Below are 21835 nucleotides of genomic sequence, written 5' to 3'. Positions count from 1 at the left end.
GCTATGTGCGAGGCGCAGCACCGCCCCCGCTCCTCCCCGGGGGGCGGGGCGGGGCGTCGGGCAGCACCTCCCGCCCACGTGACCCCCCCCGCCCCCCGCTCGCCCTGGTCATATGCCGGGGGCGGGGCGGGCCCGCGCGCTGCTGCCGGGGCTGTGCTTTCGGCCGCTCCGCCGCGCCGGGTGTTGAGCGACGTCGACGGTTTCTGTCCGCCCGTCCGTCCCTCCGCCCGCTCGTCGCCGCGCCATGTCCCGCTCCGCGGTGGCGGCGGTGGCCCGAGGGCTGGCGCTGGCCGCGCTGCTGGTGCTGAGCCCGGCGCGGGCTGCGCGGCAGAGGCCCAACGTGGTGCTCATCCTCACTGACGACCAGGACGTCTTCCTGGGGGGCATGGTACCGGCGGCGGCGGGCGGGGAGGGCGCTGCCGGGGGACGCGGTGCCCGCGCGGGGGAGCGGGGCTCGGGGCGGGAGGCCTCGCCCCGGCGGGCGCGCGCCCTGCGAGCGGGGATGCGGGCAGCGCCGGCCGGAGCCGTGCTGAGGGCCTGGGGGTGCCCCGCGGCCCCTGGAGTGAGGCGCGTAGCGACGGGCAGAGCCCGCGGCGGAGCTTCTCGTGGCGGGGCCCGGAGCGGGGCTGCTGTGTCCGCGCTGTGTAACGCTGGGGCGGAGTGGGGCTGCTCCCCGCTCTCTGTAGGGCCGCCCCGGCCGCGCCGCTTCGCGCGGTGTTGTCGTGCGTCCGGCTGACTGCTTGGTGCCTCCCTTGCAGACCCCCATGAAGAAGACCAATGCCCTCATTGCGCAGATGGGGATCACCTTCCTAAACGCGGTAAGCGTTTGCCTTAACGCCTTGAGGCTCTGAGCTGTGCGTGTGTACTTTGTGCTTTCAGTTTCAGAGCCTGTTAACAGTTTAGGGAACCTGTGCACGCTTTGTGTGTTGTTTTCTTCCCGATTCGATACCTAACTAGTTTTAGGTCTCAAAATAAATAGAACTCAAAATAAATAGAGCTCAAGGTTAGAGTCTGAGGGGGAATTTTCACTTCCTAAAAGCATTCGGGCTGACTTCCTTAGACAGCAAAATAAAGCTCCCTAGTCTGTTTTTTATTGTGAGCCGAGAAGCATTAGAAGAAGCCGCTTAAAACTTGCCGCTTTCTGTGTGTTGAAATCCCACTTCACTCTTTTTGCGTTCTAATATATCGTCATATCTAAAACAACAGCGTGAATCAACTGGTGAGCGCCACGTTTGAAGGATGCTTGCTGTTGTTCATGCATACTGTGTGGGTATGGGGTTGGAGGAAGCGAAAGGCAGTTTCACCTACAGCATTTCTCTAGTGAAAATACTTAGGGTGTCATTCTTTGTGTCCCAAAAGGTGTATGTTTTGTGAACTTTTAGAGCCGGTGAGCTCTTTAATCAACCTGTTACCTGATATTTTAAAACTGTAAACTTAAAGGAGAAATGTTTTACAATATCAGTCTTGTCTCTTTTCTTCCTGTTCTTTCTAGTATGTTCCCAGTGCACTTTGCTGCCCCAGCCGTGCGAGCATTTTAACGGGAAAATACCCTCATAACCACCACGTTGTCAATAACACCCTGGAAGGAAACTGCAGCAGCAAGTCGTGGCAGAAGATACAAGAACCAAACACCTTCCCAGCACTGCTCAAATCAATGTGTGGTTATCAAACGTTCTTTGCTGGAAAGTACTTGAATGAGGTATTTCGCACCTATATTTTTTTTACTGTGATCCAGCGTGCTTGCCTTTATCTGCCTTCCTAAGATGGCCTGTAGCTTTATGTTTGTAATGCATATTGGATTCCCACCATATTTTAAATGATGTTACTTGGGTAAACAATTCTCTTTACTGAAGCAGGATAAATAACATGCAAAGTTGAGATCTTAACTTAGTTAAAATTGGATTCTTAGTTGTCTGAAGGTTTTTTAAAGTTAGTTGTGAAAGGATGATAGGATCCATAGGCTTCTTTCAGCATGTTTGGCTGTGTCACTTCATAGAGATCAGGTTTTTCATGACTGTAGGAAATGGTAGATGATTGGCACATGGTCGCTATGCAGAATATCATCAGGCTGGCATCAGCTTGGGAAAGATGTTAGAATAATGCTACTGAAATAAAAAAAAATAAACTTTTCTCACTGTTTCCAATTGATACATCCCCTTGAACATGTACTTTTTTCTTTTTAGCACTTAATTGCTGTTTTAAATATTAAATATTCACTGAGGCAAGTTTACTGGGAGAGCAGCTACTACCAGAGCTCTTTACAGAGCTTGCTCAGTACTTCATTATTAAATCACTTGTGTGTGCTTTTTGTTGTTTTTTTTCCCTGAGCTGTAGTTCATTGTAGTTTATAGTAAGCTTTAAAACTTTTCACTCAAAAGCACTAAGATTTGTTTTTCTTCTGGCACGATGGAGTTGTATGTGTAGGTGACTTAAAATTCTCAGCAGCGTTATTTTCCTTGTGTCTCTTGGTGGAAAATATTGGTGGCATAATAGAATAATGGAACACGAGTGAGTATTCTAGCCAGGCACAAATCTGCCTCTGCTGAAGTCAGTGAGGCAGCTGGGGAAGGGAAGTTTATCTGGCTTCCTCTGAGCATCCCTTGAGTCAGCACAATCTCCTGTCCCTCCAGTTTGGGGAGCCATGTAGACGTGAGAGGGCAGCCTTGAGAAGACACATTGTGCTGCTCTGAGGCACCCTCTGTTTTGGATTTGGCATTGATTCAGCAGCCAGTTCCCTTTTTTGCTGTGTTAAGGGCTGATAGTTCTTCATCGTTTGTCACTAAGATGACAGCTACTAGCACTGATTTAAGTTCACGCCAGCTCTTCATACAAGGTGATGGAGGCTGTCGGTCTGCGTGGAGTTTTCTTTAGTCTCTTCTTAGTTGTCTTACTAACCTGAGGCTGTCTTATTGCTTGTGTTCTGATAGCGTGTTCTTGCATGATGATGTACTGTATGTTCTTCAGGATCTCTGTATGCTTTCATGTGTGGAGTAGAAGAGGGAATAAGATTTAAAGGTTGTCAGTGAATCCCAGATTTTCATGTAGTATCTCTTTAGTTATTTTAACCCAGATCTCTCTAACAGCCTGTATATATGCTTTTACATATGAATATATTTGTTTTTTCTATTGTGAAGTTTAATTTGACTTAATGGGGTTTCTGGCTAGTGTTGAATAAAGCACATGAATATGAAGCGTAATCTCTAGCTTTTGTCTGTGATAATTGAAACTAAGTCACAATCTGTCTTTTTTTCAGTATGGAGCAGAGGATGCAGGGGGAGTAAGTCATGTCCCTCCGGGATGGAGTTTTTGGTATGCTTTGGTATGTGACTTGTTAAAATACTTGATTTTGATAGTTTTGTATTCCAGCTTCCAGCATGGAGCATCTAATAACTTAATGCAAATCTTCCCTTTTTTCCCCTGGATTGTATATCAGTCCATTGGCTTTCACAAGGGCTACTCCTACTAAGTTGCCTAGGGAAGAACTTTAGCACATAAAGCCAAAGCCACGTGAGATAACGCTGCGGTATCTGATATTGTTGGGGACTAGTTCTGAGAGTTCTTGGAGTATCCTTATGATGAAGACTTGCAACCTATTTGACCAGTCTTGGGAGTTCTGATTATTTCAAGTAATGATTGTATAAATGTGTATGTAACTTCTCTTTCTCACAGGAGAAAAACTCGAAGTACTACAACTATACTCTTTCAGTAAACGGCAAAGCACGAAGGCATGGTGAGAACTACAGTGTCGATTATCTGACGGATGTACTGGTAGGAAATTCTGCTACATCTGTGTTACAAAAACTGCTTATGGCCAAATAATGCCTCATGCTGGGGAACTGGGGAGGGGTGTCGATGGCAATTTGTTAGGCTGCAGTAGTTCCTAAATGCTGAATGATTACACTGTCATAGCAGTAGGCAGGCATCAACCAGCAAAACAAGATTCTGGGTATATTGAAAAATGGCAAGTTTGTGTATAGAAGCAGTGGAAAGGAAATATGTTCTAACTGCCTGTTGGCTAGCAGTGGCCTCACTGAGAGGTTAATACTGACTGCTGTGGTACGTGAGGAATGTGACGCATACAGGCAGTGTCTTAAATTACTTCATAGAAGGCTGTATTTCATTACAATAGACAACTTCTGTAACAGGTCAACTGCATCAAGATTTCAGTAGGAAGTTAAGCATGTAAAAGTAACTTTACACCATGTTTTGTTTAGTAGATCTGTGTATATCAATATCTTGTAATCTTTAACTATATCAAACTGGTAACTTGAATATATGAAAGCCTAATCCATGCACCTTTTATTGCCGCCGCCCCCCCCCCCCCAATCTATGCGTTCTGTTGAAATGTGTAGTTGACCCTGATATTTAGCTTCTTTATTCTCTTTAATCTTAAAGAAAAAAGTAATTAAGAAAAGCAATAAAAGCATAAAATACTTAATAATTACAACTTTCCCTTTAGTTTTCTTGAGGCCCTGTTTAGCAAGTAGCTTGGATTTTGTGTGGATTTTTCTGTTGTATTTTCACCCTCCTCATCCCCCTCCCAGAGCTGAAGTCTTAGGTTAATGCACTGTTATATTATGTTAGTTGGCACTGCTGGGAGCTCACATGCTCGGGAAAACTTTTCTTTGAAAAGTCTCCCCAGCAGTGAATTTGTGATCTTCTGTTGACTCTAGTGAGGTTCATTGCCAGTTCCTTAACCTAGACAGCTGCTTACTAGGAATGGAACTGATTGATGTTTCTTAAGGCATGGAACAGCTGTCTGATTAAATTTAGATTTACAGTGGCTGAAGCTAGATTGGAATTGGTAAGCCAGAGGAGAGACTATCCTGTTACTGGTATTGTACTAGTCTTTTTGGTCCTTCAGTAGCTCATAAGCATTTTGACCACGATCGTATTTGTGGTGGGTTGCCTGTTGATACACCAGTGTATTATGATGAATTTTCAGCGTGTTGCATTTTGCTTTCTGCCTATGGCTACCAAGTATGTATTCATCATTTCAGGTTAGTGTTTCAGTTTAATTCAGTGGGTGGGCAACGCACACCGTACATGTGCTGCCAAATATGCAGTGACAGAGACCACCAGGAAGAGCAATAAGGAGCTTATGCAGAGTTCCTGTGTTGGTTGATCTGATGCAAAATCTTCTTGCCCTGACTGAGGACATGAGTAATTAAGTCTAGTTTTAAGAATTTGAACACCTGGATCTGTCTGCTGCAGTCCTGATGCACTGCACTTTAAGGTTCTAACAGAATCTGTGCCGAGTAGTTCAGAATTTACCTCCCTCATACCGGTATGTGAACCAAGCTTCCATACTTAACAGTTTTTATTCTCCCTTAAGTCCGTCATCATTTAACTGAAGTCCAGCCCCCATTGCTTATATGCGGAAGTTAGGAGGGAGGAAGACAAAGCCATTGGCAGGAAATTCCTAGCACTTCTCCTATTCTAGAGGATGAAGAGGAAATACAAAGAAGGATATACTAATCAGACAGGAATAGAAAATGTTGGAAGATCTGAACAGTAGAGAACTCACCAACAAGTAACATCTTTGAAACTTTAATTTCAAAAGCTGAACAAGGGAAGGCAAAAATGAAACTCTTCACAATGTTTACTTGAAGTTGGACATAGAGTGAAGTGAAAATGAAAGTGCAAAAAAGTGGCATGAGTGGTTGGAATCTGGTGCTGTGCTTCATTAGAGCTTCTGGCTTCACCAGCAGAAATGTGATGCTCCTTAGAAACTAAGGAGCTAGCCGTGAAATGAGCATACTCTATAAGCTGTGGAGCTGAAAAACTTTTTCAGACCTTTGTCTTTTTCAAAAGACAACTGAATCTGACATACTGAGATCCGTCAGGCAGGAGATGGCATCCAAGGCCCTCAGGATGTACTGAAGTTTGTTTTACTTAATGAGGGCAGGGCTCAGGTGGATTCTGCTGATACTTGAAATAGGCACAGTGGGATGAGAAGCTGGAGTCATCCTTTACATCCTTTTGATGAACTTTCCAGTCTAAGCAAAGGTCTGAAGTAGAATGCTGTTTAGAGATGTGGGACAAATAATTTGTTTAACACTTGGGATTGTTTTGATCAGGAGCTGCAGTTTTGGACACTTGTAGATGGTAGTAAACCACTTCAGAAGCTTATTATTTGCCCAAGCTCTAAATGTTGTGTGTGTGTAGTTTGGATTTTTTTGAGTGCTGTTTTCCTTTGGAATTAAGACTTTTTTCTTCAATAAAACTGTTCACAGGCTAACATGTCATTGGACTTCTTGGAGTATAAATCTAATTTTGAACCTTTCTTTATGATGATCTCAACCCCAGCGCCACACTCGCCTTGGACAGCTGCTCCACAGTATAAAAACAGCTTTCAGAATGTCAGTGCACCAAGAAACAGCAATTTTAACATTCACGGGAAGGTAAGCTATCTAGCAAGAATCTGCAGAGATTGCTCTACTAGTTGGTGAGAGCAGTTAGCAGTGATTCTGACTTGCTTATTAAGATTAAACAGAATAATTGGCTAGTATCTCGACTGCTGGTTGTTTAGTTATGTTAATTAGCCTTTAAGAGTAAGGTATGCGTATTGTGACTTAGATTTTTCCATACTGTTATCTTGTAAATCAAAAAAAAAAATAGTGGCAAAAATAATGTGGTATTATAGACTAATGATTGATAAATGTGGAAGAAGTTTGTTCTTTGTCCAGTCTCCAGATTATTTTTCTAGATTATTCTAAAGCACTTCCTGTTCTTTCAGTGTTCTTCAGTGTGTTCAGGAGAACACAAAGTAGTGTGCTACAGAAAGGCTAAGAGGAGGGATGAGAGCAGCTCTTACATTTCCACGCCATGTCCACTCATGTGGGTAGAACCCTTTGCTCGAGCTCATGGCAAACCTGCTCCTACTTGACTAGCTTTTGAGGCCAGCTAGGAGGCTTTGTGAAATCGTGAAACACGGGGCCTGGAGTCATTAAGAACTTTGATAATTTGGCTTTCATTTGCTGAGATAACTTGTAACCAGAATTGATCGGCCTAGTGTTAGAAACTTCAGGGTGTTTGTGAGAGGGCAGTATTTTCCTTGCTGCCAGTAAGCTTAGCCACATACGGTCCAGCTCAGACTAATCTGCTACTCGCTCTACAGTAGGTGAAAGCAGAAGTTGTAGACAGTTGATCTGATGAGGTATTTTACTTTCAAATGTGGACTTCACTACTGTTCTGTGTTTAACTCATTTACTTCAAGATTTGCTTCTGTCTAGAGCCCAGTGAAACCTCCTTCAAGGTCACTGTGGCTTATGTAGTCCTGGTTGAAACTTGCTTTTTAGCTGAGAACTGTAGCTTACAAAATGACTCCGTGCTTATCAGCATGATGTAAAACTGTGAATGAAAGGAGAGAAAAGGGCTGCAGGCAGTAAAGAATAGATGCTTTAGTCTAACCCATTATGTTTTGATCTAGGCAGTGGGTATTGGAATCTTTTTTCCACACAAGAACTATTAATTTTGTCTTAGATTCCATTATTGTAATAAGTGAACACTCAAAATTGTGAGCTAGGAATAACTTGACCAGTGAAGTCAGCAGCTAGCTGAAAAAAAAAAAAAACATGGGACTTCCCTTATGTGCAACAAAGGCAAAAGCTCTGCTTATGCCCACGAGTCTGTCATTTTGTTTTGTGTTATAATGTTTGGTAGCTAGTATCTGTGAATGCAGCAGTCTTACTAGGTTTCAAAATAAGAGCAGACTAGCACCTTTCTAGACGTAAAATAGCTACAGTCATTAGCAATGTGCATTTCTAATTGGTAATGTTACAGTCTTGAAGCCTAATGCTTCTTTGAGCTCCACTATTTTCTAGGGCAAGCACAATTCCTACAAAAGTAATAAACATACACATAGGCTCAGACCCTTAAGTCATTGGTGTTGTAATGTTTGCTAAGCAAACTTTCATTGTGCAGTCCTGTGTTATACAGTCTTGATTCCTAAGTCAATGTTTTCTAGCTTCCTTATGTAGTGTGTGGGCAGGAGGTACTAAAAGAAGCCATATAGGTAGAATGTCTGTGTAAAGAGTAAGATTTGAGTTCTTGTACTGGCCGGTAATGTGCTTTCTGCATAAGATCCTCAGCTACGAATTATACCAAGTGATAGGTGGCTGTCTGGCTCCCTAAGCAGGGCTATTGATGCTCCAGATGAGGTGTCCAACTAAGCTGTTCTGAAAAAAGTTGACCAAGATTTGTCAGATATTTCTTATGCATGGATTGTTTTTCCCTGCAAAGTTGGAGCGCAGCTGTGTCTGGATTCTGCTGGCAAGATAGTGTGTTCTGTCTCAAGGTCTTGTAGGCTTTCTTTCAGAGTGGGGCATCAGGAGGCAGCAGGTTTGGTGGACAGCTTTGTATGTAACACTGTGAAAGAAACTTGGCAGGGGCTGATGGAAGCAAATCTGAGGATGGTGCATCGGTATGGAGTTTATTGAAATGAACAAATTTGTTTAGGTGTTATATGAAACTTCTGAAACTTAAGAGAAAGAGGAAGAGAAAAATCATAGAATCATAGAAAAGAGGAACTTTCAATTTTACCAAGTGACTTATCAGCCTAATATACGCAGCACAGTTGTCTTGGGGAAGACCTTTCCTGAGTCTGCAAAAAACACCTCCTGCAAAAAGTGGTAGGTGCGTAGGTGACAGTGCCAGCTCTGTCATTTTCTGAACAACTTCTGCTGAGCTGGGGATAGCGTGTGTTATGTCTTTACTCACGTTTGCACTCCTTTACAACTGCAGCAAAAGCAAGATCTGAATAAAGTGAAATAAAGTAAACTGGTTATGAAATTAGTTTTCCATGCCAAAAATCCTTTCTTCAGTCTGCAAAACAGAAAATGGGGAATTGAGTAACTGCAGAAGGTATGAGTCACTTCATCGTGAGTCCTTAAAGCCCAAACCCTTTCCAGTCATTCACTTGTGACAGGAGGACTCAAGTTGTGTAACTAGAGGCGCTAGAGAAGAGTGACCAGCTAAATATAGGCTCAAACTGAAGGTGGCCAGTGGATCATCTCTGACTTGCTAAATGAAAAATTGTAAAGCTGCGCTGACATGACTTCATCCTTTATTCTGCTCCCCACTAATACTAACCTTCAGTTTATTCACAACTGAGTTTTGCTTGTATTTATGTAGTGGCTGACCCAGTTCAGACTGATGCTTCAGGATGTGAGTGCAACTTTTCATAGGAATTAGATAATCTCTGTTACTTGGAAGTGAGCAATGAGGGGAGAAGGGGAAGGGCTGTTTCTGAAATCTGGAGATGAGTACAGAAAAATGTTGAGCCCTTGAGCGGAAAAATCACACTTTTTCTGGAATGAAAAAAAAATCAAACTAAAAATGCGATGGTTTCTGCTTCCCTCAGTCTCTAGCCCAGAGTTCATTGGCTACCAAGAATCTGTTCGTGGCAGGTCTTTTTTCTCACCTGTCCATAAATCAGGCAGTCTTAAATGCCTTTGAATTTCTCCACACCTCTCTGCTTATGTTAGTAAGCTCACAAGTATAAATTCCCGAAGAACCGTACTTTGACAGCCACGTCCAACCTTATAATGTGCTCAGTCCTTGTGGGTTTTTTCCCCATTAGAACTATACCAGGAATCTTCCTGGATTTTTGATAGCTATTGAAATGTTATGTTTGGGAAGGCCTTCCCTGGCAGTTTTTACAAATTTCTTTCCTGGACTGCTTTGAACGCATCCAACGCAGGCATAACGGAGCTATAGTATGGTCTGCTCTTGCAGCTTGGGTCTTACATGAGCTAAGAGCAGAAAATTGGACTTAGGTCATTCTGATAGCATTTTCTAGCTGTTTCACAGCAATCAAGTGGATGTTTTACTCCTTAAACAAGATTTGTGATCAGTCTAACAGGGATATAAAAGCTGAGAGAAGACTTTTCTTGTACTTCTCTTCTGCACTGCTTTTTTTCTTATTTCTTTTTTTCTTTAGAACAAGCACTGGTTAATTCGGCAAGCAAAGACTCCAATGACTAACTCTTCAATACAGTTTCTTGATGATGCTTACAGGAAGAGGTAAGAATTTTTTATTTCTTAACTTCAAAAGTTTTAAAGGGTTGTAATAAGTCTGACAACAGTTGTCAAGTTACCTGTGCCATTTCTCTAGCATCTGTCTCAGCAGACCTGACTTTCAGCTTACTTTTTGAAAAGAAACTTGTAATTGACTTCAGAAGTATTTCGCTCCCAAATCATAGAAAGATGAGTCATGCTTAGTGTCTTAGCTGCCTTTCTTTCCATGTTCAATGTATATGAAATACTATCAATTTATTGGCTAGTTAATCTCATTAAGGTTGGCTCTCAGTCTCTTCTAGTCCTACCTTGTTAGATGCAAATATCTGTGATAACTGACTGGCCAAGGCAAGTGCTTGATTCCTTTCTATAAGGGATGAGATGAATGGGAAGATATCACTTGCTTCCTTTCTCTTAGTGTAAAGAAAGGTGTATTTGTTTCCCTTGTTGATGTAGGCTTACATTGTAGATTTGTTTAGAAGATTTGAAATAAACATAAGCTTAACTATAAATATAAAACTCAATTTGGAGCAGTTTTCAGGTATTAGGTTGCTGCTTTGGAGATAGAAGACCAAGGTTTTTGAGGTGTTTGTTTTTTCCCCCAGACTCTTGCTTTACAGAATGCTAAGTTAAAAAATAAGCTACCAAATCTTAAATTAAGCTTGGAGACAACATCGTATAATAATTGAATAAGTCCAGTTTGAATTCAACGTAATATTAGCCTGTAGAGTCTTACTGAATTCTCAGAAGCAGGGTCAACGGCAGACCCTGAGGCAAAGGAAAGAAATAATAACTTTTGGCAGTTTAAGGCCTTTAGATACACTGCAATAGTAGATCCTGATACTGCATGAGTGATACAAAACAACTCGTGCTTTTCAGGCAGAAAGGATCCCGAACAGAAAACGAAGTTCTTGGCAGACAAGTACTTTAGTTCTTTATATCTAATTTTTAATACTAATAACATGACCTTGCAGAAGAACTTGGACACTTTGCTTCTGTGTTGCTTCAAAGTTGGTCTTGGCTGTTTCCAGATAAGATTAGAAATAACCGTCACTTTGACGTCTTTCTCGGACACTTCAGAATAAAATCAACAAGAACTGAAGACAAACAGTTCATTTCTATCTTAAATTACAGCCTCCAAAAGTACAGTGTGATAATCTACAAAGTTTGTTTTCAGAAACTACAAACAAAATAATCTACTTCCATTGCATTCACTGTTGATTTAAAGCATGTTATGTGTGCACTGCTAGTCAAAATTCTAATTTTTTATTTTCTTGCGTGAATTGTTTTGTTTCTGTGTAGGTGGCAAACTCTGCTGTCAGTAGATGACCTGGTAGAGAAACTAGTGAAGAAATTGGAAATCCATGGAGAATTAGATAACACGTACATCTTTTACACTTCAGACAATGGCTTTCATACTGGTAAGGTTTTCACTGCTTACTGAATGCTTGTAGAAGCTCCAGAAATGACATAGCTTCTCACTCTTGTGACCACTGCAGAAGATAGGAACAGCAGCTGTGGAAAACTGTGGACAAGAAAAGTACAGATCTGAATTGCAAAACATCCTGCAGTTATAGTGTAGGGTGTTTGGGGATTTTTGTTTGCCTTTTTAATTTTTAGCGTTGTCTATCTCTGTAAAATGAGACAGAAATAGAGGAAGGATCTCTGTTCTGTATAGTTAACCAGTAAGAATCTGTCTCAAAGGCCTGTCTGGAGCACATTGCACAACTGAAAGCTAATAAACTTTGAGTTATGTCTTACAGGAGCTGACAACTTCAAAATATCTTCTGAATGCTTTTTTTAATGAAGTAAAGAACCTCTTCTGACCTCTTAAAATTCATTGCTGGAAATTAAGTAACACAAGGCTTTCTAAACATTAAACAAGAAGCTATCTAAATTTTCTTCCTTCTCCAACACAGGCCAGTTTTCTTTGCCAATAGACAAACGGCAGCTGTATGAGTTTGATATCAAAGTTCCATTGCTAGTCCGAGGACCAGGGATAAAACCAAACCAGACAAACAAGGTAAGTGAAAACAAAATACCGCTTTACTTCTGTTGTTTCACAGTTAAACACTTCAGGTAATAGTTTATAAATGGAATATGAGGTGGTAGAAAATGCGAAGACTTCATTCTAAAAAAAGAACAAGGCTGTACACCCCTTGCTTGTAGCAGTAAATTTAAGCAATTGCAGGCTGCTAATGTAAGAGATGTGGAGATCGCTTTCTGAAGATTCTAGCATTGCATGTGAATGCTACAGGTTCTGTTAGCCTATAAAGATGAAATTAAGTGGTGTTTAGGTGTACTTAAAACATAGAAATCTCATCAATATATTTAAGTTCTGGTCTTCTGAACTAATAATTTTCCTCACCTTGCAGATGCTTGTTGCAAATATTGACTTGGGGCCCACTATCCTGGATATTGCGGGATACGACTTGAATAAGACCCAGATGGATGGGATGTCACTACTGCCACTGCTGGTAAGCAGACAGCCAGGGATAGTAACCAGTAACAGGGATGATTTTTCAAAGTGAATGCTATTTCTTTCAATGGACTGGGTGAACTTCCAATCCCTATTCTTCCCTTGTTGGTATTTTACACAGAATATTCACAGTTCAGTGGGGAAAAAAGTAGGTATGCTGTTTAAAAGCAAGTGTATTATAATAAACTGTGGTCATTTTGTAATAGAAGGTGGTCATCCTTTGGCTAGTCCTGCAATTTGTAAGAATTTCTGTTTTGAAGGTTGCATGTTTCCATTTTGTGCCCTTCCCTGTCTTTTCCTTAGAATTTCTTAGCATAGACAGAAGGAGGGTAGGTTGCTCTTACTGTGTTTTGCTTCAGTTTTTAGGAGAGCAAGCGTTCCTCAGTAAACTCTACAAAAATGTAGGTGGTTTCATAAAGTAAACCTGACCTTTCCAATCAGTGAGCAGAAGCCTACTTAAACAAAGCTGCTTGTAGTTTATCCTTTTAGTTTTAATTAAATTTAGTCTATAAATTGAAGGCGGCTTACTTGGAAATGTAGGAGATCATCCAGATTTAAAACAGTGCTTTGCTATTAAAACCTTGTATCCAAACCTTAAGCTGTTCTTCTGATGGAGGTGGGTAAAAGGTGTCAGTTTAAACTGACAATCAAAAATGTGAAGCTCATTATTTTGCTGTGTATGCCTGTGACAGTGCTGTATGTTAACTTAAACTGCTTCTCCTCTCTCTTTCAAAATGCATCTACAAATAGAGCAGCTTAAAGTGTAGTTGCTCCTTAAAGCTGTTTATCTTTTCTCATGCCAAGGCTATCTTTTTCCACCTGTTGTGGTCATCTGATATAAATCAAAGACAGACAGCCTCGTTACAGGGCTCTTGTCTGTAACATCATAGTTTCTAGCCATACGGCTTATTGTTTGTGTTACTGCATGATTCCTTATAAGCTGAAGGTATTACTTGGGTAAGCTTTTTCTTGAAGGTTTGAGGTGGGATATTTTTTCTTGGATCCTTGCTTTTCAGCTACCCAAGGAATTCTAACCTGAGGCTGAATGTTATTTTAAGATTGACTCAAACTAGGGACCACAACTCACATTGCCTTGTAAGCAGTGGATGATATTCATGTTATGCCAGGCATGGAAAACTTCTGTTTTGTAGTACAGTGAATGCTAAGTCATGTCCTCTCCTCCTAGAGAGGAGACAAAAACGTGACATGGAGATCAGACTTTTTGGTAGAGTACCAAGGAGAAGGATACAACGGCAGTGATCCTACCTGTCCTGGCCTCGGACCCGGTGTCACAGTAAGTAGGGCAAGATTTGTTAATATTAGAAAACAGCAACTGACTTATCTGTTCTGTGACTAGCCTGGTTCTAGAAGCAAGCTTCCAGCAGGAGCTGGCTAGTAGGTGCTGTGTGGCATTAAAGAATCAGAAGGAAACATCCAGCCGTGCAGAACTGCTGTGTCTGTATGACCATACAGAACAGTCACCCCTTCAGTGGGAGTCTACGGGGCCTGTGGGCAATGAAGTATCCAGAAAGGTATCGACTTCAGAAAATGTCTGGCAGGGATGTAGTCTTCCTTCTGTAGTTCCAGTGGCCTCATCGCACTGTTCTTACCTTCTAGCTGTTTGTCACTAGCTACTTTCTGAATCAAAGTTTGCTCTAAGTAAAACATCCCTTTTGTGTTGTATTTAGTAATGTGTTTTATACTGTTCTCTTCAGTGTGGATACATTAGCTTCCCACACAAAATGCGTTTAATCATGAGTTCACTAACAACGCTTTCTTGAATTTAGAAGTGATTTGTGCTTAGCAGAGCAGAGACTCAGCAGAGACTTAGGTGTGTTAGACTAAGATCCTGGTGTTCCTTAATTAACTGCAGTTGACTCAAGCTGATGCAGACTCTAGGGAAAGGATTGCTAGTTCATCTTTCTTAATCTTAAGTATTTGACTGCTTTCTTCACAGCACTGCTTCCCAGACTGTGTCTGTGAAGATTCCTATAACAACACCTATGCTTGTGTAAGAACAATGTCAACTTCCTGGGATCTGCAGTACTGTGAATTTGATGACCGGGAGGTGAGTCCACAACAGGCATTAGCTGATCACAGCAGTGCATGTGGTGATCATAGAATCATAGAATGGTCTGGGTTGAAAAAGACCTCAAAGATCATCTAGTTTCAACCCCCCTGCTGAGTGCAAGGTCGCCAACCACTAGACCAGGCTGCCCGGAGCCACATCCAGCCTGGCCTTGAACACCTCCAGGGACGGGGCGTCCACAACCTCCTTGGGCAACCTGTTCCAGTGCATCACCACCCTCTGAGTGAAAAACTTCCTTCTAATATCTAACCTAAATCCCCTCTGTCTTAGTTTAAAGCCATTCCCCCTTGTCCTGTCGCTATCCTCCCTCATAAACAATCATTCCCCCTCCTCTTTATATGCTCCCTTCAAGTACTGGAAGGCCAATACTGTGATCCACAGTCTTGTCTGCTCTCAATGGTTTGCATAAAGTATTCTGAAAGGCAGACTAGCATTGCTTGCAGAGTAAACAGTAAAGTATGTAATGACTGATGAGAATGTTTGAACAAAAGTTTGTGGTGAGTTTCTGGGAAGAAAAAAGGGGTGGGGAAGGGGTTATAGTTTAAACTATCATTATTGCCCTCTGGCATCACCTGGCAGCCTCTGGAGAGCTGTGCTGGGTCTGAGTTCATTTCTTGGTCTTAACTTAATTCCATGTGGTTGATTCCTCTGTACTGCTGATGTTTTCTGTTACACTGCACCTCTGCTGTTCTTATGTTCAGCTGCAGCTACGTTCCTTGGGAAGAGCTGAAACCTCAGGCTAATCATTTCTCCTCTATTGCTCACTTGTTTGCCTGTTCTGGCCAAACGAGTGTAAGTTACAACTCGGAAAAAGGTCTCTAATGTTGTTTGGGAGAATGGGACGTACAGTTCCCTGTTCAGAAACTGTTCAAATCTCATTAGTGGAGTACCACCTGTATGCACAAAACCTACTGGTTTTCAGGTCTGATCTTTGTTTGAGTCCATTTGCATGCAGTTGCTCCAGGGAGCATAGTGGGTTTGAGGCAAATGTTTGGGTCACAAATCCAATAAACTGCAATGTCAGCATGTGTGATGTAAATGTATAAGCATCAAGTATCCTCATTTACCACACTGCCACACACAAAGTTCTGGTAATCTGCAATAAATGACTTAAATCAGGACAGTAAATCCCACAGGATGGTTTTTGCAGGGAGACAGCAGAAAAGATGATAGGAAGTCGAGATAACAGGTCCTGCACTCCACTGGTTGTTGAATTTCTGGGTCGCTCAGCTTACCTGGGTCAGCTAAACTAAGATTAGCAATACTGGGCAGATGCAGTGATGTAGCTTTGAAACCTTGCAGTAAACCTTACCAGAAAGCTTGTAACCGAGGTCTGTCCTGATGAATCTTTATCTAAGTTAGACATAACTGAGCCAATGTTAATCAACATCATCTGCAATCACAATTTTTACTGTAGCACAGACTAAACATCAGCTGCATTGTTGAGATATGTTCAGCTGCTGTTTGTCCCACAGAGTGGTTTAGAGATTTAATGTACCAAAAAACAAATCTGCCCTGAAGTTGTCTAGACAAACCTAGTTCTTTAAGTATGTGCACGTACAAAAGCTTTTCTTTGATTAGGTCTATAACATTTGCACTGAGAATGCTTTGTACGTGTAGTTAAGATGTGCCTGAGTTCTGACAACTGGAAGTACATAAGCATGTATATATAATGGTGATATATGGTTATGAAATTGTACTTTAAGATCCATTAATGAAAAGACAGCCAGCTTCCCTATGACTTTTTCCTCTGGAGTTGTAGGCTTAAGGCAGGGTCCACGTATGTATGGGAAAGATCTACTTACATTGAGGCAGCTGGGCATCGTAGATGAGAGCAACACTTTACCAGCAGTATTGCACATTAGCACAAGTTTAGCTTTACGTACACACTGACCTCTCTTTGACTGTTTATCCACCTTGGCTGCATATAGCTTCTGTATGAGTGTGCTGCAGTGTAACTGAAAATCACATCTGAGGTTATTTGGGAACAGCATTTGATTAATAGTATATAATGTGGTTAAATGTTAATTAGCATTTAGGACTTCAATGCAGCGCAGAAACTTTCCTATGTTAAACAGGTGTTTGTGGAAGTGTATAACTTGACCGCAGATCCACACCAGATCAATAACATTGCCAAAACAATCGATCAGGAAATTCTAGAGAAGATGAATTATCGATTAATGATGCTGCAGTCCTGCTCAGGAGCGACGTGCCGTACGCCTGGAGTCTTTGATCCTGGGTAAACACCATGTCAACTCGTCATACTTCTAAGTATAACAATGTATTTTTAAAAACTGAGTTTTCATAGAGGATATTTATGACGAGGCAGAATATTACTGGCATGTATACTTCAGTTTACTAGAAGTAGTTTGATGCTTATCTATCTTGAGTGTTTAATCTCTATTTTAGTTGAACCTACCAAACGTAACTTGATGGCATTAATACTACTACTTTAATCTTGTCAGCCACCACTGACTTAGCATAGCTAAGTTGTGCGGCTATTTTGAGTAGTCAGACAAGTGACTTCAGGTTTGCCTGCAAGCAACAAAAAGCTCTGCATATTTCTGTAGGCAGGAATTTCCCAAATACTTGCTCTGATTATTCCTGGAGGTGCTGTTAGCGAGGAATATTTACCACGGGACATAAGCTGTACGTGTTAGAAAGCTGTCCTAAATAAATTAGGCTTCTTCAAAAGTCAGTCTTCAGTCTTTTGGACTGAAGCTTTAAGCACTGCTTAAAATGTTCTTATAGATGGGCTGCATAGATCTGTAATTTGAGGCAGCAGAACCTTCTATTAAAAGGCATCTCATGAATGTTTAATGTTACGCATACCGATGTGCTGTTGGTATGTTAGAGCTCGTATTTATTTCTGTGGAGATTATCAACTCCTTGGCTGTGCACTGTTATAATTCATCTGATAGGTGGAGTGTCACTGCTGTATGCTATTCAGGTAGCATCGTACCAGAGCTGTCCTAGAGATCAGCTGTTTCTAGAAATGCTTGTTACTGTGGACTAATTGTAGCTCACACAGACTCTGTTCCTTTTTACAGGTACAGATTTGACCCACGGCTAATGTTCAGCAATCACGGTGTTCGGGCTCGGAGGTTTTCTACACGATCCTTATCCAGCATTTAAGAGCCTCTTGCAATCAGCTCCCACTGACCAGTTTCTCCAGTGACTGCAGCAGGTCTGTCTCTGAAACTCTCGTTGATCACAGCTGGAAGACTTACTGGGCTATTCAAACCTTGTTTGGAAGAGAAACCCTTGTCTTTAGCTGATTGCCTCGTGCAATATGTATATTTTACAGCTGAACTGTAACTAAATCATTAGACACAGCTAAATCTCTCTTGCTCAGATAATTGATTACCACCTTTGTCTTTCAAATACCGTTTCGTATCGCAGGCACAGAGGTGAATCTATGGCCTATGAATCTGAACAGTTTATTTTGTTCTAAAAAAAAAAAAATCAGTAAATGCATAGTTGAATTGGGTTAGATAGGCAGCTGCTATTGCACAGTAATGCTCACCTATATTCAGCGTCGCACACGTTCCTGAAAGCTGTGTTTATGGATAGGTTTCCTGTGTTGAGCTCAAAGCTCTTAATGACAACAGCAAACTAGCCCAAAACAGTATGTATAGGGAAGGCATTATTCAAAACTGTAGGATCTGACTAGCAGGAGTCTTTTGCAGAACTAAAATCAGTATGTGAAGTATCCTCTTTCAATAAGACCACTTTAAATGAGACCAGTGAATTTTGTAGATCTGCTTTGGTATCTGGCAAACAAGAATGTAATTTCAGCTTCCTAGTTTGAAATGCTGGATTGGGTTAATACGTACTACTGAAAAAAAACTCTTAGGGTTTAATATAGGCTTCCTACTGTGTTAATCAAAACAGTGTTGGGACTAACTAACAAGTACTCCAATAAGCGTGCCTGTGTTCTGAGCTAACCGTTAAGTCTATTTCACTGTGTGGAAAGAAGGAATACTAAAAACCAACAAGAACATAAACACACAGGGCACAACAGTAGAGCCGGTCTATCGCTAACCTCCAAATGTCTGGAATTGTCTAACATATCAGTTAGATTCTTGAAGGTAAACTGTTCTGAGAGAAAACTAACTAAAAGAAGTATATCACTGTTCACTAGAAGTTAGAGGACAATTTTAGGCAGTTTGAGTACTTTGTAGTTTCTTTTTGGTTGAGATGTAACTATACAGAATCTGCAGTAAGTGGCCTTCGCACCAAAGGACTGCACGCCAGACATTTGACTGGTACGTTATCATTTGGTTTCCCTTTGGAAAGGTGATGCTGTCTTCTCAGCTTTCTGGTTAGCTAGTCTGAAATGCAGCTCTCACTTATACCCAAACTTGAATTATGTTCCTAAATCTTGAAAAACCTGAATTTGAGTTGGTATATAACTTTCCTATAGATTATTGGCAAAACACCTTCTAGAAACACTGAATTGTGTGTATTTTGAAAGACAAATTCATGTTACTTATGCATAAATCAGCTTTATTATCAGGCAGGATGATCTTTCCCTTGTCAGACAAACTGTGACACAACTCTAGTTTTTAGCCAGCTATTTTAGATCTCCTCTCTAAAGAGGCTGTTTTCAATTTCTGTTGCCTAAAACCTTCTACCAAGGAAAACAAACCAAAAAACTAACGAGGCAACAAAGTACAACTGTATCATAACTGTAGAGGTACATATCCCAATACACAGATCTGCACACTGGATAAAAATAATGCTAAAAAATCAGCTAATATTTCCTCTTGATTCTGAAGCACAGAAGTTGCCTTCTGTGTAGCTTAGTTACAAACTTCTGTGGTGGCGTACAGCTTAGGTTTTATAGAGCTTTTATTTCAAATCTAAGTCAACGTTTCAAATCTCCGGAGTGACCAAATATTTGGAGACAAAATGCTCAAAAGGTAACTTCTCAGCTGGAGTATCTGTACCAATACTGAGGCTTTTGGATACTCTTAAACTACTTACATGCTTTCAGATACTCAGGACTTTTTTTCCTCCGTTACAGTTGTAGCTTTATCTTTTTCTCTTTGTTTTTTAAGCCTTAGTATTGTCTATCAATATCATTTAGACTCTGCTTTGACTTTCAAAAACAAAACCAAAGTTCTTCGTGCTCTCAAATGTTTTCTTGCACACTGAGCTAAACCTAAGGTTTATTTACTTAGCGTCTTGCTTAGGGTTGGTTTTTGTTTAAACTTCATTTTGGTAGCTGTCTGGAGGCTAGTATAAAACACAGTTTGCTGTACATTAAATCCTCCATAGCCCTGTCAGATCTAGGAGATCATGTGTCAACTTCCTACTTCTGTTAAGTTTCAGTGCAAGTAATGCACGTTATGCTTCTCAATAGAGGAAAAAGTAGAAGAAAATCTTTATGGGTATCGATGTGTAACATTCTAAAGCCACAGTAAGCATATCTTTCTTTTTGAACAATTTATTTTTTGCCTAATAAATAGCATGGAAGTTGACAGAGTTGGTATAGATGTTAAACAGATGATGAGACAATTGAACCCAGGCCAGCACTTGTGCTATCTGAACACACTGAAAACAATTGCCCATGTAAGTGGACTCAATAACTCCTTCTGTACTCAGTGTCAGAGAATCCCACTGTACCTGAAATTTGTCATAGGTAGTAGATGTCATGTTCAATTGAAATTCTGAATGAAATGAGTCAGTCCTTGCATAACTGAAACAAGAGCAAGGGCTGTTGGGGAAAATAACTTCTCACTTTGGATAAGGATTCAAGAGCTATTCAGCAGAACCACGTAGCTGAAGGAAGAACAGGACCAAACAGCTGCCTGGCTTCTGTTACCTTTAGGGGAGTTTGTTGTGACTTGTTCAGTATCTGTTTCCATGAATAATTCTGAGTGTTTTAACAGCCCTGAGTGAACAGTATTAATTCTTGATTTATAAAAATATCATGAAGGAACTTCTAACTTGCAGCCAGATCGGATTCCCAACCAAATGATTTTTATGACTAAATTGTCTTCCTGGATATTCCACTTGGAATGCAATGTGATCGTGGCTGTATCCGTACCTTGGCACTGATGGCATTTGTGTCAATTGAAGGGGCCTTATTGGTGCAGAGTTGTGTTTTGGTAAAAATGTGGTGTTCTTTTTTTTTTTTTTTATAAATCATTATTACCAAAAGCAGAGCTGTGAACTTTAATGATCTGATCTGGTAAAGCAGATACTATGCAGGGATAAATACAGTTAATTTTTACATTATCCTGAAACAAACCATATGCTGTGTCATCACTTCGGCCTACGTGTACACAGCCAGGATGCGCTCACCCGGCGTAGGCCCAGCACACTGGTCTTCTGTGTGGGGAATAAAGCTGCAATGCAGGCAGACGTGCAGTCACTTAAAGTAGGTACAATACCTGTCCCAACAAGTCAACATTGACTGATGATGATACAATATTTCAACGACTTTCGGTTTTACTGTGATTCAGTTAAAGTGAATTTTATTTGTATTACTCTTCTCTGTATGTGAGCATACTTTGCTGTAGCGTGTTGTGAGCATACTTAATTTCTGCTGTTTTGAACATTTGTTTAGAAAGTGCCCTTCCAGAGGACCCTGTTCACTGCTGCACTTTTGGGGAAAGAGAAAATAAACTGCCTATCAAACTTCTTCCCTTTGTTATCGAATTTCAATTAAACCTTTCCAAAGGTCAAACTGTGTCACGTTTCTAGCATGCCTTCCTATTGCTGGGCCTGTTCTCTGCCTACTGCCCTACTACGTGCAGATGCCTGCTGGTGAACTTTGTGTGGTCGTAATGGATCCTTTATGTGTAGTGTCCAGCAAGGTGACACCTGTCTGCTTTGCACAAGGAAGAAGCGTTGAGGTGAGTGAACTCATCTAAAAGCAATCTGTACTTTCCCATATTCCCTTGGAAACTGATGTAGTTGAAGGAACGCTCCAATTTCTTTTGTTGCTATGGTTTATGAAAACTTGACAGTTCCCTGTAACAGCCCAAGAAAGGCAGCTCTGTGGTACCTAGATGCAAATTCCCATTCTGCTTAACCATTTGAGTGATACCCATGTGGTAATGTCACTGGGGCTCGTGAAGCCTTTCCAAGGTGTTTCCTTTGTCATTGATTTTTAAGAACAAGCCATGTTTATGAAGGAAAACACTGCAGAATGATAGAGTTGCCTGTTTTGCTCCATCTCTGTGCCTGCTGCCTGTAGCGTCACACTTGGTGGCAGGAGCATTTTTGCTCCTGAC

At 41.2% G+C, this 21835-nt stretch overlaps 1 protein-coding gene across 1 annotated transcript; it reads left to right on the top strand.

Moving 5' to 3' along the window:
- GNS (glucosamine (N-acetyl)-6-sulfatase) lies at positions 115-21285 on the top strand. Its single transcript, XM_021385085.1, has 14 exons — positions 115-388; positions 759-818; positions 1493-1699; positions 3254-3319; positions 3670-3768; positions 6237-6404; positions 9944-10026; positions 11323-11441; positions 11940-12043; positions 12396-12497; positions 13686-13793; positions 14457-14567; positions 16667-16827; positions 17639-21285. Exons 1-14 carry the CDS (start codon positions 245-247, stop codon positions 17721-17723), a joined length of 1617 nt encoding a protein of 538 aa, XP_021240760.1. The 5' UTR covers positions 115-244; the 3' UTR covers positions 17724-21285.

The sequence above is a fragment of the Numida meleagris genome, chromosome 1 (genome assembly GCF_002078875.1).
Source record: "Numida meleagris isolate 19003 breed g44 Domestic line chromosome 1, NumMel1.0, whole genome shotgun sequence".
In the NCBI taxonomy this organism is placed as follows: Eukaryota; Metazoa; Chordata; class Aves; order Galliformes; family Numididae; genus Numida; species Numida meleagris.
Note: the sequence above shows the minus strand (reverse complement) of the source record. Positions and strands in the feature narration are given on the sequence as shown.